Raw genomic sequence first — 15,827 nt, forward strand, 5'->3', positions numbered from 1 at the left:
TAATACTTTCAAGTTGGTTTTCGGCAGTCCAAGAAAGCCATTAAGCCAGTTCACTCTTTTATGTAGCCTCTCGGAAGGCTCGCAGAGTGCTTATCAGTGTCTCCGGTAGCCTACAGCCCTGTTTTTCGTAAGCAGTTAGTGAATGGATTTTCTTGAATCACCGTAGCATTTTCTCCATGAACCTCATGCTGGAAGGACATTTTATTGCCAGAAAGATTATTCTTGCCCTTTAATGTGCGTGATAGGTAGCCACTTGTCAACGAAATTAGCTGCTGGTATATACTGAGTACATCCTACTTATTTGATCAGGGTTGTTCTCGCTACGGCAAAACCAATAGCCTATCATCTGTCAGTCATCTGCGATACTTGTGTATTACGTTCTTCTACAGTAAGTTTTTTTTTCAGTTAGTTTGTACAGTCAAAGGTCTTACATTGAACCTATGAACTAAGAGAACAAACTTACGCCATAAAGTTCGAAAAAAATACTTTAAGCCCTTTAAGTAAAGTCGTGTAATTCTGTACATATTCGTGGCCAAGACCGAAATCTCAATATAGGAATCCTGCTGACAATGGATATAAAAACATAATTTATAGTAATCACTTAGAAAGCCTGGCCCTCTAAGCAAAGGGGAAGTAAAAGTCGAAAGGTTTACTAAATAAATAAAGCTTAACTGAAGCCCTAGGTCACGAATGAAAACATGGATGACGATGATGACAATGAATATTCGATGACTATTGAACGAAATACATGCCAAAATTGGAAAATTATTAATGTATCCAAAATTTGGCTGGAAAGGCAAATGCAACGAAATTCAATCGGACAGCTCGTAGTTACAAATATGAGCCCTCCATGATGTTCTTGTTCTACAAATGGGCACGAATGACAGCGAACCCAGTTTTGCCTTGACCAGTGATATCAGGTAATACCGCGCTGTTCATGTGTTGAATAAGTTTTTCTATTAGTGCTAGATTGAGGGCTGTGCAGACTCCTAAGCTGCGTCCGAATATCTTTGCTGGGAACACAATTTTATTTCTTCGTCATCAAAAATAGTGTGATCAAAGACAACAATTTGTTGTACATAAAAAAATTTAGGACGCCTTTTTGCCTTTATCATCTTATTTTTATGTCAAAATAAACTTGGGTTACTGCTTGCTAATATACCTAAACGGTTTCATCTAGGATTAAATCTGAGGACAGAGCTATTTTTGCCTATTGTGGTTGACGAGACAAAGCGTTAATGAATGGCAACAAAGTTCATTTCTGAAAATTTGTAAATTTATCGCGCGAGCCCACCTTTAGGTTTTTTTTTATAGAATATTTTGGTGTGTTTTGCTCCAAATTGCCTTTTTCACTTTTCGAATATATTGCTAAAATACTAGACCGCTTTAAAAACGATAAGCATTTTATCTTCTGATATACAGTAATCTTGTTTGGCTAGATAAATGTGTCTTTTCTTGTTTCAGGCAAGTCCTGTTTTTAAATTAGAAACACATGCAATACGCGGATCGAGGGTTACGAAAGTTCCCCGAACGCCACCCGGTATTTTTCCAGCATTTTCACAATCCTCATGTATTCTTTAACGAAGGCGCAGAAATGGGTATATGAATCGAGGAAGCATTCAGATCGAGTGCTTTTTTTTGAAGGACTATACAGGAAAAATACCTGTCGTTTTAGAAATTATAAAATTCTGCAACATTGTATGTAGGTATAATTTTCGATTTTATCTGATCTAATCGTAAAATAGTGTTTTTTGCCGAAAAAATAGGGAATTGATGAAATATGGACCATATCGGTTCATATTGTTCGGCTGTATAAATACTTTTTCCCAAGGAATAGTCTCTTTCTTCCATAGAAACCTGTAATGCTGATTTGATTAGTTCGTGCCTCTTCCTCTTCTTATGAGGTAGAGTTAATTAAGAAATTTGATGAGTAATATTAACTCTTTTTGGTGATTGCGTTCGACAATCCTTGGTAATTTCAGAAGGATTAAACTGTTTGTTATTAAATTCTACATGACTCATTTCTCGAATTCTATTGAAGGAAAAAAATAAACATTTGACGCAAAATAAGCACACAAATGTCAATATAGAATCTCATAAACGGCTTAACTTACAAGGAATGTGGTAACATACCAGATCATTATCAAAAAAAAGTGTCGATAGTTGGTTCCTTACCCTTCGCAGATGCCTGGATTATGCAAATCCCAGTTGTTCGTTTCGGAATAATACTCAGTGTGTTCAATGCAAGCATTTGAGAATTTTTCTTACTTTAAAAATAAAACATACCCCAAAATAACCATGAAATCCAATTTCGGAGGAAGATACTGCTTAATGGTTATGAAGCGATTAATGGAGATGAAAGGGCGGCATGACCAATACAGAAGAAATAATGAGCTCACTAATGCAAGGTAATAGATTGATTGAATCGATTAAATAGAATGACTGTGACGCGATATCTGAAACGAGATCACTCAGTTGGTGCCACAGAACCCTAGGAGGATTAACTGTAAAAGTGCAAGTCTGCTGTCAAACTATAATTTACTTTAGGCTAGGTGTAATGCAAATTAAATTTGTTTGTCTTAGGAAGGGTTTATGAAACAGCTGTGAACGGGTAACATGCTAGGTACAGTGACGAGATAACTGATGGTGTATACTATAGTTTAAGCTAGGCTGGGGGTAAAAGCGTAGAACGGCAATTAGTTGAATCAGTGGCAAAATATGCTTCGGCGAAGCCTGTATATATAGACCTACTCATGATGTGCGTAGTTCCACTGTGGCATCCGAAAGTTAGATATGGGTTTTCTGAAGAAGTTATGGACGCGTTTATAAGAGGAGTTATATAAATGCCGTTGCAACAAAGACGACTTCAAAATGCCGTTCAGCTTTTATTACGGTGAAACGATCGATAAAATAAAAAAAGAAGCAACCACAGTTGAACAAGGATTCTTCGATATCATTGAAACCAGTAGCAAAGCAAAAAGGAAAATTTTGGCGAAATTAATCGCTCTAGGGATATATATATATATGAATGAACTGTACCCACCAAGACTATCGCGTACATTACATCAATAAAGATCGCGCGTCTCATTCTGTTCATTGTATCAAACCTTTCTAATATTAAGTAAACATTGTCTCTTCAGACGAATTTAAACCAAATAATTTATCGAAATCAGTAAGTTCCTTAAGTCTTCGTATATCTCTGTCTATTGTTCTAAACAGGGCAGGCGGTATGCCAAATCTGTCGGTAGTGGGCCCGCTAGACGTCCTTCGACAGAAAATGATTCTAGATATGATGGAGCAGAGGATGAAAAATAAAATCAACGCCAATAACGAGTTTCTGTCTAGACTCGGAAAACGTGGAGGACCAGTGACAGCATCAACACCTACGATACTTGACCTTAGCAATACAGCCGCTATCGATACCTTCCAACAGGTATGTTGTTTGCATAGCATTTTACAAAACAGAGTAATACTCTTTGACCCTCTATACAGTAAAAATAATTGTGCGTTAAATGTTGGTTGAAAAATACACTACTTTGGAATATCTGAACCAGATAGATAATCAAACAGGCCAATGAAGGCAATATATATATCGGTGTTCTACTCAAGCATGTTATTTTCATGAGAATAAGCATGCGTTTCCATAGTATAGATGTATAACCACTTTATAGACCTAGATACAGAGCCGTGGTTTCTACTTAAATATCTCATTAAGGATGTCTTATTAATCGCCTTTAACAAGGCGTCTGACTGATTCTACAATGGCTGCCATAAGCTACATATTGTGTTACTTACGAAACTGATGGATTTTGCTGAATCGCAGCTGCATTGTCTGCTACAAGATGGTACGACCTATATACAACCAGTTTTTAATAATTTGTACTTTCTTTTAAACTCACTTGCTTACTTCACACAAAATCAACGTAATTTAACCTCTTTTCAACTTGTTTTTAAAGAATTCTCTGAATTAATTATCCAAATTTGAATGGACGAGAAACTTAATAAGGTGTGGTGTCCGATTCACCATCTTTACAAGCTTCTAAACTGAGTTTTGTGTTGCTCAGTTTGAAAGAGCAGTTGCACAGCTTTTTCATTTCTCTGATATAAGTCTTCTACTGAGAATTTTTTTTCATTACAAGCAGAAATGCAAAAACCTGTATCGGGATGTAACTCGACGAAGTTTATTTTTTTGTTTTCCTTACTGTATTGGGGATACCTTCTCCATAGGAGCATGTGCATAGTGTAAATACACATTTTGCTTTAGTAGAAGCAACATGGTAATATATTTCGCAAACTGCGCGATTTTATTGCGTGTATCTTTAGCCAGCAACATTTAATTAGTTAGTCACTAAGAAGTGCAGGGTTCTTTCACAAATGCCCCCGTGCGTTAGCTCGAGAAATTGATACGACCCATATAAGTCAGTCTTTTCTGTTCCCATATACTTGTTAAGACCCACTAAATTTGGGAATAATGTTAAATAATTTGCCAGCTATTGGTCTTCCCTATACAGGCAGCTCCTAACTAACATCGTTTGTAACCTTTCTATCACCAATACGGCAGTGCAATGTTTAGAATTGACAAGAGTGCACCCATTAAAATGTACGTACATATCTTTCACAACAAAAAATACGGCCAGCTTCGCCATTTTTTCCTTCAAATTAACTGATAACAATAAAGACTTACCTCTGATCTATTCCGCGGAAAAGTAGTCATTGCTATTTTCAAAAAAGTTGTATGAATCTGAATTGGTGCCCAGTTTCTCAGTGCTTTACCTAAAATTCCGCTTTCATAAAATCTTAATCCAATACATTTTAGAACTCTTTAAAGATTATAATTGTTTCGATTCCATCCATCACGGTTTTATTAGTCACTGTTTTACCTGCGTACAAAACTAAAAATAAGTTAAAGTTTCACAACGTTTGTTAAATTATTTCATTGACTTTGATCAATAACAGTGCTCTGGATGGATCTCACGCCGATGTTGCGTCATGATCAAAAAGAAGGACCGATAGCCTCGAGTGCGTGATCTTTTCAGGCGTGAAGGCTTAAAATCGTATTATATCGCACCAAAGCCTTAAACTTTATTACATCTGTTAAGCCTATCGAACTGAGCATTGAGCATGTAAAAGATTACGATGCCTTTTGTTATCTTGCATCCGATGCAAGTCAGTGACGCTACCTGTTTATCAAAAAAGCATGTTTTTGAGCGTTTTTTGTGAGCGGAGTATACAACAAATTTGGACATTTGTATTTAAATCGAATAACACTTTTATTTACACAAAAGGGGGTGTATGGTACATAGTGTAAACATTGTATACCCTATATTATATGCACCAAGAGCACTAGGGTGCCGCGCTTAAGTAGGTGCCATTTGGGCATTTTCTAACCATAGTTCTTGTTTTCAATTTGTGCACCTCTTATGAAGGTTATTGGTTTTAAACTAGATGGTTTATGAGGTCTGCTTTGTAAAATTGGGAGAAGGCACGACCATGTTGCATACCAGAGGAGGCTAATATGGGAAACGGAACAATTTGGTAATATTCCAACGAACATTTCGAACACAGTTATTTTAAAAATTATTTTTACATATCTTTAAGCCTAAAATTTTCACAACTACGATACAAACGTGCCATAGTACGAACGCTTAGATACAACAATTGTACAAACAAATATAAACCTTCAAAAAAAGAGTTAAAGATTGTATTTATAAGTGCCGTCGATTATTTGGCTAAGTGAGATAGGTATTTATCAGAAGCTAATGTTGCGGCCACTTTTATACCAAAGTTCCGTGTAGGAGATATGGTAAAAAGTATTTTTGACATTTCTGCTTTGTCAAATAGTTTTCTAAAAACCTATAAAAGCAAAATGCACGCAAGCAACCCCGGATTGAACGAGTGCGCCTGTTACCCGTTTTTCACTGTAGCTTCTTAAGATGATGGTAAATGTTTAGCGGAAAAGATCCTCGTTGTATACCATACTTTGGCAAAGGCCGCACGGCTTCTTTGATTTCGCTGCGTGAAGCTTAGCTTTGATTTAATAAGTTTGATCAAAATGCTGTTTCAGGATTTTGGCCTCCTTCCAGTCGATTGTAGTGATTGTCTCATTAGGTCTGGGGATATATTTTAGAGTTGATCCGAGTGCTCTCTTCGAAGTTTAGCTAGGCGTTCTCGCAGCCACACTTATAAAAAAGCCTTCATCATCGGACCGTTTCCTAAGTGGTTCACGGTAAAAAAATATTTCTGTTTACCTTTATCACACATATTACGACAAATGCGCCTGGAACCTGAATATATCCCTGGAACTTTTAAATAAAATCTAGCGTTATACGCTTTTCTAATTTCTTATAGAGGTTGAATAAAGTTCTCTGTGATTTTCAGCTAATTGTACGACCATTTAGTTGTGATATTCTCAGGTAGACTTGTTATAGTATATCGTTTAAGTTACATGGCGAATAGTTTGAACGGAACCGTTGCCGCTGTGGTACTAGTACTTCTATATATCCTCTTGAGTACTACTTTTTCTATTAGTATGTATAGTAAAGGCATTTAATTCAGTAATTTCACAGGCGGAAGGCTAATTGAGCGTTCTTGCCTTCTTGGGTGGTTCTAACCAAGCTGTCTCAAATCTGATGTTCGTACTATAGGCCTGGCACATCGCACTGCCGTCTACAAATGTACTTACTTTATTTGCTAGCACCACTAATGTCTGCCTGTCTAAAGACGAAATACGTTTTTGACTTTTTGGCCATTCGTTTTTGTTATTGTTTAGGGATGCAGGAAGTTGTTGAGTTGAGGTGGGCCATCTTTCGGAGGGTCAGTTTCTCAAACCTTTCAGTGTGTTTTCTTAACCAAATAGTATCCTTTTTTACAGAAGATCTATGTAAATGAGTTGATCTTGGTACCATTTGAAAGCTTGCGATACACTAAGTGGATATGCTCTACATTTTTCTAAACTTAGGTTTTGATTGTCAAAGAAGGGCAAAAGCAATAAAACAGTGCCTTAGCTAACATACATCACTTAAATAGGTACTTAATACTTGTTAGTCCGAATATAGTGATCACCATTGCTCTGCAGGAGAGGTGACGTACAGAAATTAATGCTATAAACAGGCTCCAAGTTGAAAGGGCCTAAGTGGGCTGGCTTCGCGTGCTAATTTCAGCACATAATTTCCTCTCCTGACAAAATGGTTTCTTTTTTCTTAGATGAAAGTCTACGTAAAGAAGGGGCCGTTTTAGCGCGCATTGAAAATAAACGCCCAGAAGCATGATGAGTACGGCTACTGACATTGTTGTAAGGGCCTTGTCACTATATTGTAGATATTTATACAGAGGTTCTGCGTAAATGTACACGAGTACAAACAAATAAAACCATACGGCGAGCGATACAGATCATCTAGAATTGACCAGCCAGACCAACTTTGGTATATCTTTTTTTATTAACGGAAATTGATACGGAATAGGGAAATTTGCAGTTACTAGCAACCTAGCAATTGGTAATGACATTACACTTCTCTCACTTAAATTACTATGTTGATCTACTGAAAAAAATTTAACACCACTAAAACAATTGCAGATTTCTGTAATCACCTTTTTAGTCCCGACATCTCTTGCCTTACCAGATATTAAATTTAGTAATCTGGCATCCTAACACGGCTTTTAATTCCATTTTATCCAACCTCTTATTGACCTCTTGATCTGTTAATACCTTGTGTATCCTGTTATCGCAGATCGTGGGGTTTCAAATTTCTTTCAAAATTTGAATGTCTGTTAACAGAATATCTCCTGAGCTCTTCGAAGTCATTGCAATGATAACTATCTCCGATTTCTTCTATTTATCTTATTTAAATCTTCTAAAAACTTCTAAAAAAACTTGAAAATCTTCTATTACCTGATATGTAAAATAGTTACTTGGCTTAAAAGCAGGGTAGACGTAAATTCAATGTCTTGACGTAATTTAGTAGCGAAGTAGATTGACAACGTATGAGAATTACATATCTTTCCGGAAGCAACAACAATTCAATTTCATTAAAATTTAGCTAAAGCGGATGCGTCAAAACAAATGGGTCCACCGCATGACTGTGTTTGGTCTTACCAGAACCAGTTGCGTAACTTACTCTAAGTTATCAGGTATGCAAAAGTAAGTTATTTTTTGCGGATAATTAATCATATATTTTGTATACATGATTCGAAGCACATGTCAGTTTACATACGTCCATTAAATCTATCTATAGCATAAATCTATTTGTAGCAGCGTGTTATACGCAAAACTCGATTCCACATAAGTTAGGAAAAAAGTCATCTAGCTTGCCTCTCTATTTATTGAGTTTTACGTTTGATACCGCAGTTAGGCGTTTCAAGACGGCTGGTTCTCACTACGAAACGAAGTGTCTATGCATGAAGTCGCACCTAGACCGCAATGTGAACCTAAGATTAGCACACAAATATTTTTCCCATTAGGCTACCATGGGGGGGGGGGGGAGCTAAGTTGCCTGAACTCAACGAAGGCCGTCAACCGGTCTGCTACAGCCATATATAATGTGCTTCCTCGCCATTAGTGACAACATCCTTTCAGGATAACTTAACTCAAGAAAAACAAACTAGGATCATTTTGCAATAGAAGTATAAACTTCTCTTTGTAGGGTCAAAAGTTCTTAGTGGTGAACCGAATTATTGTTTACACAAAGGAATAGAGGCTTGAATTCGTTTTGCTTACTCTTGCTATCTTTGAACGTCCACCTTATATTTATTCAAAAATACTAACAGCCAAAGATCATAGCTTTTCTATGTATATTTCTAGTAGGAATTAAATCAGTGAAAACATTGCTTTTTACACAGATCCATCTGACAACTTGTACTCGTTGGCATACCACAGATTCACCAGCTTTTACAAAATAAGCGATGTCTATTTAGGGGGAATATACCACTAATATTGCTTAACAGTTATGCAAATCGCAGCTCCAAACTTCACCTGCAGATCGTTGACTTTGTATGATGTTGTAGAAATAAAAAGAACTCCCACGTGCAGATTCTACTTCTTATTGCATCGTTGGAGAGAATTTTTAAAGAGGCAGTAACTGTCGTCCACGCAAGCCTCTTGCTTGAAACTCATATCTGCAAATGTTAATCTTACTTTTTTGCGTTCATATCATAGGTTTTACTATCTTAATATTTGGTACCTTTACAGAGAACAGTTTGCACGACCAGCCTCTTTTTGAATGCACAGAGCATTCATACGGTAACACTAGGCTCGGATATTTACAATAACCGGTATATTTCTGAATAATGACACATCGTACGTAGCCCAACCAAGTCGTGCAATAAATTGCAATGGGAGTGTTAATTATAGTGATTTTTTTTATAGTGTAGTTGTACAATCTTTATGGCCTATATGTACCCAAAATGTTGCAAAGCATGGGATACTGTACGTTAGTTAAGTTTAAATGTTTGTTTTTTTTTCATTGCTCATTGTTATATTGCATTCCGAAGTAATATTTCTGCTTGACATATTGTTAGAGGTATCACAGGCAAACTTCTTTATTTAAAAGTAAAGTTGTCATTTGCATGAAATGATATCTTCAATACTTTATAAGCTGTCCTCAGAGAGGCAGTGTGAGTATGATGAGACTCACTGAAGTCTCGTCCAACAATCTTGAATCTGGACTTGAAGCTTGGCAAAGTTATTTGCTTTTAAAGGAACTCAAAAGATGAAAATTCGGTTTGGACCTAACAACTAGCTTGAGACGATTTCATATCTTACATAAAAATATATTCGACTCATCACATGTCCATCTATACAGTACTCCGATGAGCTGCCTTCCATCGATTTAGTTCCTTTAAAAAATATGCGAGTGCGTGATATCACTTACTAAATATATGAGTATGAAACCGCAACAAAGTCATTGCCAGCTTCACAGATAAGGCGGCAGTTGTTTTACCAAGTGATATTTACATCAACAGAAAGAAGATTTTTCTCTCATAAAAGAGTCGGAGACATTTCCAGGCTTCGTGTATCAACGAGCGTCAAAAAGAAGAGAATAGCGAAAAAATTTTCCTCTTGCGTCCGTTTGACTGTAGGAAGTACACTGTTTTTAAGGACCATACAAACCATTATTTTGAGAAAAACTAGCTTTATTTGTAGTTTGCATTTTTGCAGTTTTGTGGTAAGGACGCCCTTTCATTTCCAGACATTTCGAACGTTTCATGTAGACGGTCGATTTCAAATAACGAATGAGCTATGCAGTTCTGCTTTCGACACTTCCGGCGCGAACAGTTTAGATATTACCTGCTCTCTAATTGTACACAGAATTCGACATTCATGGTTCGGGCGTTACTTTTATACGTTGTTTTGTTGTCGATAAAACAAACGGAATTTTGCCTATATTTTTTGGTGACTGGCTTATTGGTTTGCAGTAGAGATTTTGGATATTTTTTTATTTTGGATATTTTGGAAATTTATACAGGTACTCGGATATCTGGTTATAGGGATTTTAGGCCTTTATAAAATTCCGTATTGTACAAATGCGCATTGTATACGTTGGGGGCACTTACTGTTCACGTCATGATGAATAGCAGCTCTCCAGGTCGAACTTCTGTTACATATGTGTTTTCTCAGTCTTCATCGTCTTCAAAGTTTTTTACGCCCAGTATCAAGTTGGAATATACGCAAGATAGGGACTATTAAGAGATAGGCTCTCATGAAGCGCTGAACGCTTCCCATCTGCTACTACGATTTCAAGTTACTTTGTTTCAAATAAAAAAGTGAAAAGATAAAATATATGCAACTAGTTTCAAATACACCGCGGCGGTGGTAGATTTCGCTAAAAAAAAAACTTACTTTTGCAATGGTAATTTGTCAAACCATAATTTTAGTAGTGTAAGAGTATAATTGTATTTATTACAGGCAGCATTTAGGGACATGTCTGGCTATGTAGGAATCCCTGTTTCAACTAAGCAAATGAGTTGGCGAAGGCCTGATACCCATTTTAAATCACGTAATTGAAAACAAATAGTAAAAAATAAATAGAATAAATATAGATTTGAGTTTACCAACTTTGATTTATTATATTTATATGATATTATTTAATTCAATTTAATAATATACCTATATATCATATTTATTTTACTATAGGCTTTGTCTTGAATCAACTTGCAAGTGTAACGCAAATTCATTTAGCAGTCTAGGATTCTTCTTTTATATTTGATACTACCTTAACGCAAATCAAGCTAGGGAAGTATCCAAAAGTAGTTAACATACGTTTGAAATTAGTAAAAGAATCAATTTATTTTCAACATAGTCAAATGTCTTGCCGGAAAGGGAGAAATTATTTTTCTCCAGTAAGGTCTTGTAAAACGCCGAGTGATGTCAACTAATTAAAACAGCGTTATTTCATTAGGACGCCAGTATTTAACAACGGGTGAAAACTACTGCAGCATAAGTGATTTTTACAACCAAATCTGTTCTAGAAAATAAAAAAGAGCTCGGTTGACAAACCTGTCTGTATTTGTGCAAGAAGAACTCCCGCTTGATAGCTCGGTTAATTACGCCAGTCAGGCAATGGACCCCCTGAATTAAACGCATGATCCCAAATTTCGTATTCAAATAACCACCCGCAGTAACATCGAAATAATGTACACGGATGACCTCTCAGCTTCAACCTATCCTGTAAATCCGATCGTCAGTGTAATTTCAAAAGCTCTCAATGTCTTGTAAAGCACAGGTTACCGTTATTTTTACCAATATTACACGAATGTTATAATAATCGGCCGCTATGCCAGGCATGCATAGTGTTATCATTGAGCGAGCTATGTAACAGGTCGACTACTTCCCGGATCCTTCATCCGCAAAACGCACATTGAAGCTCTTCTATTTTGCTAACTCAATTAGCGTTTGGGTTGCGCTAAATGAATGAGTAGAGTCTTAGCTTTATGCAGACACTCCTAAATATTCTGTTAGAACGGAAAGTTAAACAATGGTGGTAACATTTTGGAGCTGAAAAATCAGGCGGGGTGAATTTAAAATCATTCTTATTTTGTTTAAAGTCCTTGTTGGCTTCAACTAGTTTCTAGCCAGCGAAAAGAGTCCTCTCGATGCGTACATATTGTTATTTTCTCAATTTACCTAAAAGTTCTTTCACACAATTTTCTAAATTGTGTGTGCCGTATTACTTGCACACAAATCCCACAAAATTGTTTTACTCAAATTTCAAGATTTAGCGATGGAATAGTTTCTCATTGTTCTTTTAAAAATACTCATTTTATAGACTCTGTCACCCCTTAAGGGATATATGTTCTGAAACACATTGTATAGTATCCCTAAGCTCGTAGCTTTCGCTCCTTATTATCTTTGGAGTCAATGTAGCTTACTCTAGCAAACTGTTATTTTACATGATACTATGTCATTTAATTCCAGCCGATAAATATCTTTCAAGCGATTGAAAAAGCGAAGATTGAAGGGTTGTTCCAAGATCGAATTTGCTGAAACTTCATTTAAACCAATTTCTAACACTTTGGTCCAGGTGCATTCTAAATCTTCCAACGATCGTATCTAATAAACACACGACACTCCTGCATAGCTATAATTGGAGAGCATTACATTATTAGCATACTTATAGTTCTACAGAAAACAGAAATGGTTAAATTAAAATCCTCATTTGGATTTATGTGTTGGACGACTTTTCCTTATAAAATCAGCCGAGTATAGACGGGTAACTAAATAATGGACTTTTTCGGTCGACTGGATGCCTTCTCATGCTGTTGTATCCTTTGGTTTCCGGACCACTTGATCTTCACCTAATTTTATTGCACTAAAACTTCCTAAGTGAAATGAATCGGAATCTGTTCAAATACTTGAATTTTTAGTCAGACCTTCTTAGGCATGGTAGGGACAATGTGATAAACCTTTTCTTATCGATTATTTAAAACGGATTAGACTTTACTATTAATTAGATATATTATTACATTTTCGTAATGTTCTTATCATCTGTAAGTGTAGGCAGCGTTATTTCTAAATCAACGTACGAGCGAATCTTTTCAAAAAATGCCTCAACCTGCATTCTCAATTTATGCTGTAAAAAAGTTCTAAAGTGGCCCTTTTGCTATTTCCAGTTGCTAGACCGAAAAAAACTGCTGATACTTATTTGTTAGAGTGTTATGTTTTTAAATAGTGTTTGTATTATATATATAGGGCCTCGTTTAACTAACATAGATACAACGAGGGACCAGCGTAAAGGGGTAGTAATCGTTCACCTCCAGTTTTCAACATTTTCACGACCAACAAGATATTAAACAAGATATGTATTCAGATTAATACTTAAACGACGAAAATCAGAATTTAGGCGAATATAATATCAACCTTCCGACAATATACGTCCTTACTTAATAAAATAACAGCTCAGAGAACAGTTGTTTTCCTGGACGATATTCTAGTCGAATGGGCGTCCCACCAATGGGGACGTAGCCCACCTAAAAACGAGGACCACGACCTTCGGCAGACATTTGAATTGAAATATCTATTTTAGCTATGAGTATATTGTGTCGTCTCAGCTTGTTGAAACTTATCTGCCAGACTAAACGACTACTCTTTATTTTAAAGGTTATATTAAATTAACTACGTTTATATTAAAGGATTTGAAAACACTTTTACCGCCTGTATTACCCACATTAGAAGCTACAATTTTCTTATGGGCTTTTAGATAAAAATGCCGTCAAAGGGTTCCTTATCCGATTGACGTACAACTTACAGGTTGGAAAATGTAGATTAGCATTGTTGAAAGCGGGGTAAAGCGTATTGATCTAAAGCGTCACTCTTGTTGATAAATCTGCTAATACAAATGGGTATCACAAAGTACATTTCATCTGCACGACCGAATGTAAAAATTAATGCTGAAAAACTGAGAGTTTGATTTACTTTAAATACTCTCTTTTACTTTGCCATTTTAACAATTTGTCGAAACTACCAGTAACTATTTTTGGGCCTGCCCCATTTGATTATGAGACAGTTTTTCTGAGCAAATAGGATGACGCATGGACTCTAATAAAGTGAGTTACTACTGTTATAAAGAAATTCTATAACAAAGTGCTTCTAAAAGGAACTATAATGATACTAGAAAATTGAAACCGGGCTTCGATTATTTCAGTAAATCATGAAAATGAAACCGACTCAGTTTCACAAGTGTTCATTTTTTAAAATACATTTCTAGAAGTTACCAAAGAAAAAAAAGTTTAACAGGCAAGCTAAATTTCAAGAAAAACAAATTGATGCGAATATTTGGTTGTGATAACCACGTTCAACATGTAAAATCGGGCCTGGTATAATTCGCTTTTATAGCAAACATTCCATTTTATAGTTATCCTTAGAGGCTCACGAAGCCCATTAATAAATATTTCAACAACAAATCTAATAGCTCGTTAACAAAGACAATATCGTTATGTAGATATTACTATTTTATATATTATACAATTTTCATGAGTAATCTCAGGTAAGTCGATCCTTTTGGGTGTTATCAAAAGACCTTCGCAGAAATTTTAGTCAGTGTTAAACGTCCTCATAGAGATTATCGCAATAATATGCTTTGCCCATCACATCTCTGACGAACACTTTGGCGCAGTCGATTAAAAGCAAATATATACAGCAGATGTGAAATTTATTAGATACTTTGTGCTGAAATATGATAAGTTAATTGTATTTTTCCTCGACTGCTAATTTTGGTTTACTTCGCATATATAGGAAGGTTGTAAGTTCGTCGCTTTGTCTGTCGGTCTCCATTGAGTGGTTAGGTTGGCGCATCCCAAATACTAGGGTTATTTTTGGCGATGCTCTTTTATTCGCAGTGCTTGATAGGTGCATTGAGCGACTTCTGTCTCTTTTGTCAAGGCAATGAATCTTTGCGCTGTAAGCTCCTCATTATTTCGTGGTCCCTCTTGACCCTGTTTCATCTCAGATATCTAATTTATTCCGAGAGCAGCTCTACTGTGGATAAACTGAAACCTATTAGCTTTTAAGCAAATGTCTACCTATTGATCTAACAAGCTTATGAACGCTATTTAGTTTCGTTGTCGATGAACTCTCGTACGTAATATAGACGGTATATCTAGGTGCTTTGTATGGCGATGGAGTTGTTCAGAGTATATATCGGCTAGCGTTATGTGATTCTTAATATAGGTTATCGGTGTCATCTGGTATTCGAATTCCACCAGTAATTCGCGTACTCATATCAAAGACTTTGAATATTACTAAGTCGCTTGAAGTTTCTAATTCACAGGTTTTTAATAAAACTAAATAATAGATATAAGCTCTATTCACGATATTGTTATTGATGGTATTATTTCGCCTGTAATGCTTACGATATCTATTCCGAAATTCGCGGTGCTATGAGCGATAACGCTTTTTTGTTGGTGGCCCCTTTAATGACCAGGCCGTAATCGTTGGTGCCATGCGGGTACATCAGTACTCACATTCTGTACCCGAAATGGTGTTTTATGCATTTGTTCAAGTGTCGGGACAAGAATTCGGCTATAAGGCTCACGCCGGATATTATATATATACATAACCTTCGATTAATTTCCGTATTGCCGCGGCCTTCGAGCAATAAAAACTGAACTTTGATCTTTGAGAAATTAAAAGACGTTTTTCCCTCTGAACTCACTAATCTTGTAATAAATTCAGGTTTTTACTGATAGGTTGCTAGAGGACTTGAGCATCAACAGCCAAATTTCATCTACTAGAAAAAGTTCAATAAACAGGATGTCGACAAAAGATGTATAAATACATGTAGAATAGAAAAGAACAATTTTCATATTTACAGATATGATACATACAAACCATATAT

At 36.1% G+C, this 15,827-nt stretch overlaps 1 protein-coding gene across 5 annotated transcripts in view; it reads left to right on the top strand.

Annotated features, from left to right (window-relative positions):
• The window catches only part of Dh44 (corticotropin-releasing diuretic hormone 44), a 50,733-nt gene that overhangs the window by 31,902 nt on the left and 3,004 nt on the right, over positions 1 to 15,827 (top strand). For all 5 annotated transcript variants that reach the window (XR_002681735.2, XM_022837016.2, XM_022837019.2 and 2 more), the window contains one exon: positions 3,220 to 3,433. Coding sequence is in view for 4 of the 5 variants with exons in the window: in XM_022837016.2 (XP_022692751.1) it covers positions 3,220 to 3,433 (214 nt within the window). In the remaining variant the exon portion in view is untranslated. The remainder of the gene's footprint in view (positions 1 to 3,219; positions 3,434 to 15,827) is intronic.

This window comes from Varroa jacobsoni, unplaced genomic scaffold (genome assembly GCF_002532875.2).
Source record: "Varroa jacobsoni isolate VJ856 unplaced genomic scaffold, vjacob_1.0 scaffold_684, whole genome shotgun sequence".
Classification (NCBI taxonomy): Eukaryota; Metazoa; Arthropoda; class Arachnida; order Mesostigmata; family Varroidae; genus Varroa; species Varroa jacobsoni.